This window comes from Contarinia nasturtii, unplaced genomic scaffold, assembly GCF_009176525.2.
Source record: "Contarinia nasturtii isolate CC-2019 unplaced genomic scaffold, AAFC_CNas_1.1 Cnas_scaffold_2806, whole genome shotgun sequence".
In the NCBI taxonomy this organism is placed as follows: Eukaryota; Metazoa; Arthropoda; class Insecta; order Diptera; family Cecidomyiidae; genus Contarinia; species Contarinia nasturtii.
This window is the reverse complement of record NW_022200123.1, coordinates 1,505,681-1,519,302: the sequence shown is the minus strand read 5'-3', so window position 1 is coordinate 1,519,302 and position 13,622 is coordinate 1,505,681. Positions and strand designations below refer to the sequence as shown.

Below are 13,622 nucleotides of genomic sequence, written 5' to 3'. Positions count from 1 at the left end.
GATTTTAGTTTTTTTTACTAAAATTTTAAAGTAAAAATAACTAAAAAATTTCCCTTTATATTTACCGAAAAAATTCCATAAAATTGACTATAAATTTTCAGTAAATATATCAAAAAAAATTTTAATAGTAAATTTTATGGAATTTTTTTACATATGTACTTCAGAGTATGGAACTTCCTTTTGAAGCGTTTTGTTCTTCTTTATATTTGATATGATAATTTGAAAGCAAGGCAATTCATTGCATTTGAAAGAATATCAGAAACAGATTTGTTTGACATATTACTCAGCTTGACCGATTTTTGCTGGGAAAAATTCCCCATTAAACAGATAACGACTAATTTTTTTGTTGTTGTCAAATATGAAACTTATAATGGCCGCCTTTTAGTTAAAAATACGTTCAATTATATCTATAAATGTCACGAGCGCAATTTGCAAAAAAAAAGTTTATGTTAAAGTTTTATTTTAGTTTGTTCTCTATTCTAAACGCAATCGACGTTGTGAACATATTTTTTCCACTTGTTATCGGATGCAAAAAAACTTTTAATTGCCCATCAGTTAAAAGTATAAATATTTCCAAGCGTCCTGGAAACAAAACTTGAAACTGAGTTAGAAGTAATAAATAACCGAAGGTTTCATGGTCGAAATGGCGCAACAATGAAAAATACAAATCGCTTGTATCCTATCACCAACTTTAAATAATTTATATCGCAGCATGTTGCCAAACTGCATAGAAACGTGTTTAACGCGTCACATCGAATAAAATTGTTGATCAATTGAAATGGGTTTTTGTGCACGTGTGCTTTTTTTTATTCAAATGTTTATTGCAAGCTGTTGCTAGCAATTGAACGGCCATTCCAAATGATCCAACAAGGGATGAAATGGTCGATTTTTTTAATTGTAGTTAGTTTGGATTCGATTGAATCAGGATATTATTCCATGAATAGTGTTATAATACTCCCACTGAAAACCATCCAAATATACAATAGTATTTTAATGCTTGATGTTGTTGCAATAAAATTCGACAGTTTGAAATGAACCGATGAATATCACGGCATACAATTATTGGTCGTTTGGAGTTGGTAAATTTTACGATTACTTAATTAGATAGTTTGAAAATAAGTGGCATCCCGAAAGTTTCGTTGTGACAATGACCTCTTGCGGTAACGGACACTCTTCACATAACAATTTATTTTGTTTGTATATCTTTCATGCGTGCGAATCGAATCTAAATCCAATACAAGCGCAATTATTTTATGTCTTCTTTTTAGTAGCAATAAAAATATTTGCGCAAAAGGCAAACGTTGTATACGCTAACCAGTCATATATGTGTTTGAGAAAATCAAGGAAAGAATAGAGGAAAAATACCGAATATTCCATAAAAAAGAACGAACCATCGAAATAAAACGCTCCATTTGTGTGGTTGTCCAACGTAAAACTGGGTCATACACCATTAAATACGCTCGATTGAGGGTGGACGATTGAGTGAAGAAGAAGCTTGCCTTTTCCGCATCGATCTTCGGCTACATCACATTTTCAGTTGTTGATTTTTCTTACGGGTGTACTGATGTTTTTCTTTTTCATTCCATTTCCTTTTTAATTAGATACATTACAACGTATTACAACCGTGAATAAAACGAAAGATTGCAATTAGTGTTATTCAAAGAACTAATCCACTTGTGAAAATTAAAATTCGTCTCTGCACTACATGTTACACAACTCCGCGTTCTTTCCTTCATTTGGTTTTATTCAGAGTAGAGTTAAATTTAAAATTGAAACATTTTGATTAAAAAAGGGAAACCCCAGAAATAGACTTCCTTGAATAAAATGGAATTTAATGATTTTTCAAAATTTAGTTCAACTCCAACTGTCTTCTTTAAATCTATGCAGGCTTATTTGAAATCACTTCGGACATCCAATTTCGTTTTTGTAAAAAAACATTAAACGAATGCATAAAGTGCATACAAATTGTGAAAACTGTGCTTAAAATTTCGTCTGTCTATTTTAGAGAGCGCAATTCAAAGAAGTGAAAACTTGAATTTCCTAGAAATCGATGCTACGAAGCATTGATAAGGTTGAGCTTTGACTAGACGCCAAACAAATGCTCGTTCGATGTTCGGCTTCAATTTTTCATGGGATCCAAATTCTGATAGTCAACAGTTTCTCAAGTGAAAACACATTAATGCTGTTCTTGTAAATGTCAAAAGGGTTTATACAATATCATTATGTTTGGTTAATAAATCACAGCATGAGAAAGCATCACAATAAGTCAATTTCATGCACCAGACATGACATTGTTTTGTTAGTGTTGACGCGACTTTGTGTGCTATATGTTTTATTGATTTTTGTTATAAGTGTAAGTTTTTGATTAAGAGTGTCACTCCTCATTATCGATAAAACACACAAAACAGCTCCTTTGGGAAATTATATTTTTGGATTTGGTTTTATTTCGCTTACGATTCATTTGAACATATGCAAATTGTTGACATTCGCGTCTAGACGCAAATTTGTCATTATTATTGATGGCTTATGATTATAGCTTTTGGTTTTGCAAATTATACACACCAATGGAATTTTGAAGTGACAAATTTTATGTTTGATCCAGTCAAGCGAATACAAAAATAACCGGCATATTCTAAATCAATGCATAACATTATTGTCTTTTTTGTATCCTTTCCAATCAATATTCAAATTCAAATTTAAATTTAAAATTATGTGTCCAAAAATAATGACGATTTCCAATAATAATTTCGTTTTATTTATTCTACAAACCAATTTAATTTTATAAAGTCTATCGGCTTATTAATAATATAAGCATGACTTTGTCGCCGCTTTTCTCAATGTTGATCTCATGTAAATCTGTCAAGTCAATTCTATTTATATTTACAAATCGCCAATTTTATCCATCACACAAAATTGCTGTGCCACGGGATTTATTTGGTGGCATTTTCTATGATAAACAGAGCATTCGGATCACAAGCAAAATTGTGCTTATGAAACCTGAGTAATAAAATTCATGCATTATCTGGGATTTTCTTGCCTTCGGATATGCATCCAGTCATACATACATTATTCAAACAGAACAAGACGCAACCATGAATATGTACGCACGTATACACTGACATCTCCAATTTTCATTCAATCCAAGCAAAACGATGATGCATATTTCAACAGACGCAACAGATACATATTTTTGCACTGTAAATCGCTGCCAATGATAAGAGACAGCGTTACGTTTCATCCCATGGGCTCACTAAATTGAAATCAATCCTATTTGAGGAATGTGAGTAAAAAAAATCGTAGATGTACATACATACAATGAATTTGTATTGAAAACCCAATTGTAAAATTTACATGTATGGAATTCTAAAATGCAGAACATTCAAATTCAATATCGCCAAGTTTATTGGCCATTTAATATAGGCGTTTTTTGAATTTTTATATTATTATTTTAAATTACTTGATGCATTGCTATGCTACAATGCAGTCTGCTTCAACATATCTTTACAACTAATTAGTTTGCAAGCACCTAATAAACTTCCAAATTCAATATGTAAATAATTACAAAATTCCTTCAATATAATGATGAAATAAATACCAAATGGTCATCTAGCATATCAATTATAACACAGAAATTAGTTCAATTCAAATGGAATTGCCTTAGCGTAAGCTTTCTCACATCTCTGGGTGGAGCGACATCTGTGCGCAAGTAGGCAAAACACTTCAAATAAAAATCTTGGTGCGTGTTGTTTCGTTTTGATTTTAAAAGTTTTGCTGAAAAATGTAGAAATTAAACATAATTATATTGTTCATACCATCGAAACAATCAATAAAATTATGCAATACATGAAGGAAGATGAAAAATGAGAATTATTATTGAGATAGTATAATGTTTTATTTGTCGATTCGTTTCAATGTTATAATAAAAGAGAGTTCATAATAGTACTACAATTTTAAAAACTAAAATGTATTGAAAACTTTTATTTTCTAATAAAGTAATTGCTTATCAGAGAGAATTACGTTTTTTAATCTTTGGACATACGAAAATTAAGAAAGATGCCACATTTGTACAAAATCCTGAAATTGAAAAAGAAAGTTTAAGCTACTCAGAAATCGACATGAAAAGTAAATCTATTAAAGGACAAAACTACAAATTTGAATTTTTACTTGGAATAAAAATGAAAAGAATAAAACTACTATGGATAACACTTGCGTCCCAAAGTCGAACAAAATCACTATTTGTTCAAAAATTTGTGATTCTCACTAAAAATTACAAAACACAAAGCCGCCAAAGATAAATCACAACACAATCAGTTAATTTTTTACTAAGCCTGTTTTTATTTCACATTTTCAAAATAAATTTGCCCTGAAAATTTATATTGGAATATAATTCGAGTGTTGTTCAGCTTAATTGAACAATATTTACTTCTTTCTTGAACTTGATCCAGAGCTGCTGCCGCGAATGTTCACATTTTTCGAACTTTGGTTTTCTTTCGAGGCATCACCTGGCAAACTATTCGTTTTTGCAGCTTCGTCGTCTTGTCGAGCGGCTTCTTTTACCTTTTCTTTTTCTTTTCTGGCAGAAATCCTTTGTTCAAGGTAAAGTATCTTTCGTAAGCTTGAGAAACGTACGACATACTTTATATACTCTCGAAAATGCTTAAAAAGGAATGAAAATGTCGAGAGTTGATCGCTTGAACGCAGTAAGATAAATATTTGGAAAAATATTTTTTTGAAAACGCTGACACCTTCTTTGAGCAAATTAAAAAGCGAAATAAACTCATTGAAACCAAATCCATACAAAACGATTCGATGTCTCAGCAAAAAGTTGACAAAGCGACTCGGATCACCAAAATATAGATATAGTTTTTCAAAAATCAACTGATGACAAAATTTATATTTGTCAGCACAAAATTATGCATAACATGCTATCTCGAGCTGATTTTTGAAATATGACGTTGATATTATTTTTGCGATTCAAGACTGTTTGTTTAAACTATTCGTTATAAGAATTTATTTTGTTTTACTGGATTCGTTTGACTTGAGCTTTGGAACGAATCAACGGCAATGAAAATTTAATTTCCAAACACATTCTTATGGGCTCTCAAACAAAACTGCGATTTATTTTGATTTCACAAAAAACGCCAAGACTTTTTGTAACTTTTGTTTGAATGAAATTGAATGAGATTAGGCGTATCATGGGCATTGACATTTATAACATAGATATTCGATCAAATGTGCCTGGCTATTCACATGGTCTCATTTATTATTGGTTATATAAAAGCAAGGACACTGAACAAGATGCAACGTGCACGCCAGTCATTGTTAAATTATCCATTGTTGATTTTTCGAAAGATATATCGTTCAAATTGCAAATCGATTGATAGACACAAAATGAAACTATTCAATGATAGTGTAGTTGGCGAAAATATATTTGTAAATAAATAAAGTCAATAATAAATGATTCTAATGAATGGTTTCCGTAAATGTTAATGGTTATTTTGCTGCCGCAAATGTGATCTTTATGTTCTCTGTAGAGAGAAGTGTTCACAATAGATTTGTTTGTGTTGATGCAAAATTGTTGCACATTAAATGCGCACAAAGCGTTCCAATCAGTATATATTGATAACAACACTGTTTGCATGTTTTCGACCGGCATAAAATTCCCTTTAGTCCATAGTAAAGTCACTTGGTCACCGCATGTACGATTTTCAGAGCGATTGTATGATGCAATTACGGTAATCAAATTAGTGAAGGCCACACGTTAAATGATATGGTATACTTTGTTTTCTATTACGCATCGAGTCTTATAACCAAATCACAGAACCTATGACATACGATAACATCTAGAGTTCGGTTGTATTGAAAATATGTTTGTAGCGTGACCTCTCAGCATGCATGATTAAATAATCCATGTTGTGCCATCGAAACATCTGACTTAATCTTGAATGCTACCGGATTTCCAACGCAAATAATAAAATAGAAAAATTGTGATTAACGATCGCCATTAGTGTCGTCAGTGTCATCATTTCATATATCATATAAGTGAAGTTACATTGCTCACTTCCTCTCAATGGAACGGTCTCGACAACATTATATCGATCATAAAAATTTGCTTCTCTTCAAATATTCGTTTATATGCAAAATATTGAAGGAAAAAAATTATCCAAGTTTCGTAGCATTTAATTGCGTCGCAACGATAAATCCGAACAGAAAAAAATCATATTAAACATTTGGAATCCGTAACATCGGAGTTGAATTACGTTCAAGCAATATTTCTTCGAAGAAATGAGATCCATGTTGACATCATCATATTTTGAAGATTCACACACAAAACTGATCCGGTATTGTGTATGTTTTTTGTCAAATCGCTTGACATCTAGCGGTTTACATTGCATATAGCTGACTAGTTTGATGATTACTGCTGAACGGCAACTGTATAATCGCTTTTATCATTGAGATGAATTAACTTCGATTGAAGAAATCTTCTTTGCACGCGGGATTTAAATTGGATGGGATTGATTCTATTTGAAGTTCACGTGCTGTTTGTTGGAAAATCATCATTGTATGACCCTTCTTTCTCTCTGTCTCTCTTTCGCTCTCGCTCAAACTGTCGCATTTTATAAAATTCAAAATGCAGAAAAGAGGAAAGAAGCAATGAAATCGTAATGAAAACGAATGACGAAAGCAGAACCACGCACACCATCATTGCACACAGAAATAAACAGAGATAGAGAACATTGAATCAAATATCATCGAATGAAGTGACAATTACCGTTTATTTTATCAGACCAATTCGTGATCTTGCATTGTTCGAACGTTTTGTGGTTTCGTTCCACGGCGGAATTTTTGTTTTGAGTGCGAAAACAAAGTATTGATGTGTGTGTGTTTTTGGTCTAAAAAATTTTTTCTCTCAAGTGGATTTTTCGTTATTATCAATTCTCAGTCCTGTTTGCAAAATATTTTATTTAATCGAATCACTTTAAAATAAATTTGCCAAATTAAAAAGGGGAAAAACAGGATCGAAAATGGTGAATCAAGGAGCTGAAACAATCGATGCTTTCGAACACTTTAATACAGCCCATTTCATACCAGCAGAACAATCGTTTCGAGATTTTTTGTACAATTCAAAAACAAAAACAGTCTTAGGTCGCAATGCAAATAGTTGGAGTAAGTAAAACCGTTGAATAAAACGGAAAAGTGATCTTTGATACATAGATATACAGTTTTTTTATCTTTTTTTTTAATTTTAACATTATCTCAACAAGATTTCTCCGAAGAAAGAAAACATTCAACTGATATTTAAAGTAGGTCACTTATGATTCAAGCCGTTCAGGCGATACGATAAAAAAGTTTCCAAAATGTACTCGCTTTTGGGATGAAAATGTCATTTGAAAGTCTTTTCGTTGAGTCGCATGTTCAAACATTAAAAAATTGAAAAAATCATTGAGCTGATCCGTTAATTATTTGCTCAAACGTGGAGCGATAAAAAAGCAATAAATTTAAATGTTTTTTGTTTGTCGTGCCGTAAGCTTGCGCTCATTTAAATGCTAATGAATGATACTAGAATAATCACGGAACTTTGTATTCTTTTTATTCAAACCTTTATAGGTTTTTTTTTCGTACGTACGTGTGTGGATTTCGCGAACAATAATGTTCTATGATCGCATACATATATTTAAAACAGCGGATATTCATTATTACTGCCAATTGAAAATGATTCAGAGCTCAGTAACAATATCATTGTGCTCTTCATGCATATCTACTGAACTGATTATCGCCAGAATAACATTGACGCATTTGCGGTCGTAGGTTTTCTTTTGGCTTCAACAAACACAAAAAAACACAGACATTTCAATGCTCTCCCAGTCCACTATCTTCTTTTATCACACTTCAACCTTTGTGCACACTCAAATTTCTTTCATTGCGAAATGATTACACAACACACACACACATACGAACGTATGGAAAAATAAAAGCATATTCAGTTCAAATCAATTACGTCTGATATATATTCGTAATTTAGTCAAATGACACAATTTTTCCGTTGATTTTTTTTAGGATTTGCGTCGTTCAAATATGAATTTATATGATTTACCTCAAGCAAAATATCAAATTGGTGGAGGATTTATATAATCACAATGAGAACAAAACATCATCATTTCAAAAGTCAAAACCAATTTCATCCAATCAATGAGGACATAGTTTGGTTATTTCTTACGGGAAAATGTTTTTTTCACGTTTTCTACGTTTTTGAGGTTCGATATTGTAAGTGATTCATTCTCCATTTCTCATAAGTTTAGATTTTGTCGGTCTAATTCAAAATATATCCGGTTCAAACTGGATTTTTCATGTGCCGCTCAACACATATTTACGATTTCAAGGGATGTTTGTATTATACGTTGTGTATCTAGTTTTTACTGGAAGAAGCACACTTTCCTTAAAATAAAACACATTGGTTGTAAGACAGGGAGATGTACAATATCAAAATGTGCTTTAACAATAGTAAATTCACTTTTGTTTGAGTCTTTCGTTTGTTTGCAGAACGGTGTGTACAATGAAGGAAATGGAACAGGAAGGAAAAAAACATAACTGGGGTTAAACCAGATTTATTTGGTTAGATGTTGAAATGAAGGAGAACTTTGCACACGTGTTGCATTTCCAGTTCAATCACCGTAGTAAACAGTGTGTAATGTGAATGATTCAATACGCGAAGAACCATCGGCATGTGTTGCTACGTCATATTCAGAGGGGTAGCATTCTACTATATGTAGAAATATGGAAAATATCTCTTATACGGCATCGATTCGAAATACCGATTCATTCTACCCTCGACCGTAGTGTGGTGACTTCAAGTGAAATGCAGTTTTAACCGGTTTCACATTGTGCACTGAATATTCTGGAACATAATCATAAGTTCGGATTAAAACCATCGACTATGATAGTTTGACCTTGCAATATTGTTTGTTTGTCAAAAAAAAAAACCCTGAAGGAAGCCGTAAAAACTTTGAATCAATCGTACGTAATGTGAACGCCTCAGATCAAAGCCACTAAATATTTCAATACAATATATTGAAGTAAAATCGAAATTTCTGTTTTTGTGAAAAATTACTATATATCAAATACAAAACTTCTATCGAGGTGAAGAACGAGTGACGAAACCAAAATTTAAAAAAACTAAATTTCATAATGCTTTGACCCCACTGGAATACCCAGTTCGGAAGGCATGAGCCCGAAAAGATAACTGAAACTCGAAGAAAATCGCCAAAATGGGGTCTAAAATACCCCCGATCTCAAAATTGACTTCATATTTGCATTCCTTGGGAAAAATTACCCATAGGTCTCCATACATTTTGTGACCTTCGGAACCTGTACTCCAAATCACTGAAAACATTTAAAAAAATCATTAAAATTGAAAAAAAAAAATATATTTTTTTAGAGTTTTACAGTTTTTATAATATAAATAATTGATGAAAAAACAAAAAATATTAAAAGGCAAAAAAAAAGAAAAAAAGAAGAAGAATTTAAATATCAAACGTGAAAAAGAAAAAATTTATTAATTGTAAATAATTATTATTAGGCAATTTTTTATTTTATTGCGATATTTTCTTCAAAACACACAAAAATATTCTTCTTTTCAAACTAACGAAAAATATGTAGGGTTTTTTCTCTGCGGCGTTCATTTGTGGTGTGATTCGAATACAAACCTCACCTCAATTGTGTATTACGTGCATGTTAAATCCGAATTCACGTTTTGTTTTCATTGTACGGTCTATCGTTTCTCCTGCCATATCGAATATTCTGTCATTTGATGTTTACACGCTTCTTTGTGCACTTTATTGTATACCTTACGCTGCCAAGCAACGCTATGTGCTTCGCCTCTTTAATATGTGACTCAGTATTAGTCACATTCATTCGTGAATATACACAATACATAGACACGTAAACTACGCGGCTTTATAATGCTTCTACTAGAATGCTTAGCCAGAGCGCGCGTGTGTATGTGTGTGTGTGTGTTTGTATCTTTGCGTGCCCTTATAATGACCAACAAGTGTAAATGAGATAGAAATGCTTCTCCAGCGTTATTCTTGTTGTGTTGACTGATCTCTTTTAGTTTCATTCGAACTGTTTGTCGTTTAACACGCCCGGGCTAAGCCAATGAAACGTAATTTAAATGTTAAACGCCATTCAACTCTCGATTTACTTTATTTCTTGGATTCAACAACCGATAATCCATAGTCGATAATTTTTAATTTTAATTATATTAATTTTAGAAGTTAAAACAAAAAAGTCGATCAACAAAAAAACGTGTCCGATACACAGTTGAAACGTGTTATAAGACGAAGAGAGATCATTTACGTGAAAAGCGGGCGTGTAGTCTCGTGTGTGTATAGTAATTTAAATAAAGAATCTCTGAATTCATTGACCGATGTACCAAAATAGCTGTGCAAAAAGAATCTCTCAATTTTTTTAAAAGTCGTTAAAAACGTCAATACTTAAAAAACAACAACCGATAAATATCTTCCGTCCAAAATTCCAGTCTTATAATATAAAATTAAAAAAACTAACCACGAACTATGTCTAAGGAAAAGTATCTCGACGAAAGGCAAGAGAAACAGTCGATTAATTCAGCTTTCTTTGATGAACCTCGAGGCCCACCATTTAAATTATCGCGTTTTCTCTACAACCATCAGGATGGCTCCATTATGGGTCGTACTTCAAAGTCATGGGGTAAGAGTTGCGACGATGAGCCAATTTTTTATTTTGAAAATAAATATTGGCCTAAAGTGAATGAAATTTCAAAAAAAAAGAAACTGGAACACCGATTTGGTGATATGTGTGTGCTAAAAAAAACAAAATGGTTTAAATACCAAAGTATCAATATCAAAGGGCATAGTCAATCGAAAAAAGTAAGCAATCAATGTGATGATCATGATATTTGATGCCCATCAATATCTGTCAATTTGATCGATTGAAATATTAAAATTATGAGAAAATTGTAAAATAGTTGAACATAATTTTCGAAAATTTATGCGTTCAAACTTCAACGCCACACATACATAAATAAACAGGTGTGTCTCTTTGATGAAACGCACACACACGAATAAACAACGCACAACAAACACCAATACGTGGCCACGTTGTTTAATAACATGTTTTTTTTTATTTGGACGCGGCTAGCGCACCGATCGTTTTAATATTACAAGATTTTAAGTGAATTGACGTGCATAATATTCAACCGTGAACGCTCGCGCCCATAGATCTATACATGTATATATTTGTGTATGTATGTGTATGATTTGTTTTTTGTACAAACAACGTACATGGAAACATGTCTTTACATTTTGGCTATTTTATTTCGTTTTGTGTTTGCTGGAGTTGATGTAATTTTGATACATTTGCGTTTATATCAAGTTTATTTGGCGAACTACTTTTTTCAATAAAATTCTAAACAATTCACAGGTTCAATAATTAATTTGCATATTATGACAATGAAATGGTATTTACAATGCCGTAGCCATGAAATTTCAATCGAAATGTTCTAATTTAGTCTGTACCAAACTGACCGATTTCTCACAATTATTTCATATTTTTAGTTCGATGTTTTTGTCTTTTTGCATTGAATTTATATACAAATTAAAGGTCATTAATACTCGGCTAGACCAATTACAAATGCTTAAAAGTCAAACATGTGCGTGGTTTACGAGTATTATCAACAAAACATATCTAATATCTAACTGTATACTGAAGAACTGATGTATTTTTTTAATAACTCCATGAATACGGATGTAAAGTAGAAGTTGAATCATACCGAATCGAAAGTGAAAAAAAAAAAATGAAAATTGAAATGTCATCGAAAATTCAATTAAATTAATTGACGGCATGAATGAACTGAGTGAACTATGCGTGACTCTGTTCAGAACATAACTCATTAAACTCATCATGTGTTCCGTTCAACGACAACTGTTTTTTTTATTCAATCAACTGAAATATGAATTTTAGTAGAACTGCTGAAAGAAAACACATTTGTAAAATGTTCTAATGGCTCATGTGCGGCGTCGCGTCTACTGCGCTCACTATTGTACTGCTTTCGACTGGAGTTATCGCAACGGATGCATGTGAAATAAAACAAAACAAAAACTAGCAGATGTTGTACACTGCACCCACAATTGCAAAACAATGACTTTGATACACGCGACTGAGTTATCAGATTGCACATTTCAATTCTAATTTTTAATTGATTTTTATTTGCAGTAAAAATTGGAATATTTTACTCGATATTCTATGCGGCATTGGCCGCTCTGGTGGCGCTTTGTATGTGGGTATTCTTTCAAACGCTCGATCCACGTATACCAAAATGGAAACTGAAAGAGTCATTGATCGGTACAAATCCAGGTGCGTTGCAAACGAATAAAATGATCAAACATCGAATTTGTATTTAAATAATTGATAATTATTTACAGGTCTTGGCTTTCGTCCAATGCCACCGTCCGAAAGTATCGAAAGTACGTTAATTTGGTATAAAGGTACCAATTATGAAAACTACCGACAATGGACCGATGCACTTGATAAATTCCTTGCAAGTATGTAACTTAAACGAACACATTTTTTGCACATTTTTTTTTCAAATCATTTCTATTCAATTTGTGACAGATTACAAAACGCCCGGATCCAACAGCCCTGGACGTGGTCAAAACATTTTCAATTGCGATTACCAAGCACCACCACCGCCAGGAAAGGTGTGCGATGTCGACATTAAACAATTTCTGAAATGCACACACGAAAATAACTACAGCTATCACAAGAGCTCACCATGCGTTTTTATCAAGCTAAATCGAATTTACGGTTGGGTACCTGAATTCTATAATGATACAAACTATTTACCACCGCAAATGCCAAAACAACTTAAGCAATTAATCAACGGCACCGATGCAACGAAGGTAAGATGATAAATTCAAATGTGAATGTGAATTTCAAAAAAAAAATAAAATTAATTTCAGTTGAATAATGTTTGGATATCGTGTGAGGGTGAGAATCCGGCTGATATTGAAAATATGGGACCCATTGAGTATTTCCCAACTCAAGGTAAATTATCCAGCATCAAGGAAGAATTATCTGATTTATTTGACAAATTAATTTGGTTTTTCCAGGTTTTCCCGGCTATTATTTCCCATACGAAAACTCAGAAGGTTATTTGAGTCCTTTGGTCGCCATTCATTTCAAAAAACCAACACGTATGTATTGTGATTGATACCAATTTATATTTACTATTACGACGAATGATGAATATGTGTTTGTGATTTATTTCAGGTGGAATTATCATTAATATCGAATGCAAAGCATGGGCATACAACATTAAGCATGATCGAAAAGATCGAACTGGCTCGGTGCATTTTGAATTGATGATCGATTAAAGCGCGAGTCGATATACATAATCAAACAAAAACTTTGAAAACATCCATGCAAATGAAATGGTGCCGATGTCGCGCAAATCCAGAACCATCAACCAGTAATAACAGAGAATATACATTCAAGCAATTCCAAACAAAAATGAACAACAACCTTACATTTATAATGAAATTCAGTCCATTGTAGCATTATTTTGTTTGTTTTTTTTTCTCGTA

At 32.5% G+C, this 13,622-nt stretch overlaps 1 protein-coding gene across 2 annotated transcripts; it reads left to right on the top strand.

Moving 5' to 3' along the window:
• The first annotated feature begins 6,781 nt into the window (after window positions 1-6,781).
• On the top strand, window positions 6,782-13,614 carry LOC116349123 (sodium/potassium-transporting ATPase subunit beta-2-like). Of its 2 annotated transcripts, none has more exons than XM_031780399.1 (7): window positions 6,782-7,167; window positions 12,253-12,393; window positions 12,462-12,581; window positions 12,652-12,938; window positions 12,999-13,083; window positions 13,149-13,232; window positions 13,309-13,614. In XM_031780399.1, exons 1-7 carry the CDS (start codon window positions 7,026-7,028, stop codon window positions 13,410-13,412), a joined length of 963 nt encoding a protein of 320 aa, XP_031636259.1. In that variant the 5' UTR covers window positions 6,782-7,025; the 3' UTR covers window positions 13,413-13,614. The 2 variants fall into 2 exon arrangements, with proteins under 2 accessions (XP_031636259.1, XP_031636258.1); XM_031780398.1 differs by lacking the exon at window positions 6,782-7,167 and adding an exon at window positions 10,113-10,728.
• Window positions 13,615-13,622: the final 8 nt, after the last annotated feature.

Excerpts from the sequence above, each read along its gene's own strand:
- LOC116349123 (XM_031780398.1), top strand. The coding sequence starts at position 10,575 with ATGTCTAAGGAAAAGTATCTCGACGAAAGGCAAGAGAAACAGTCGATT. Across the intron at positions 10,729-12,252 it reads TCGTACTTCAAAGTCATGGG|TAAAAATTGGAATATTTTAC; the intron begins GTAAGAGTTGCG and ends TTTTATTTGCAG. Across the intron at positions 13,084-13,148 it reads TGAGTATTTCCCAACTCAAG|GTTTTCCCGGCTATTATTTC; the intron begins GTAAATTATCCA and ends TGGTTTTTCCAG.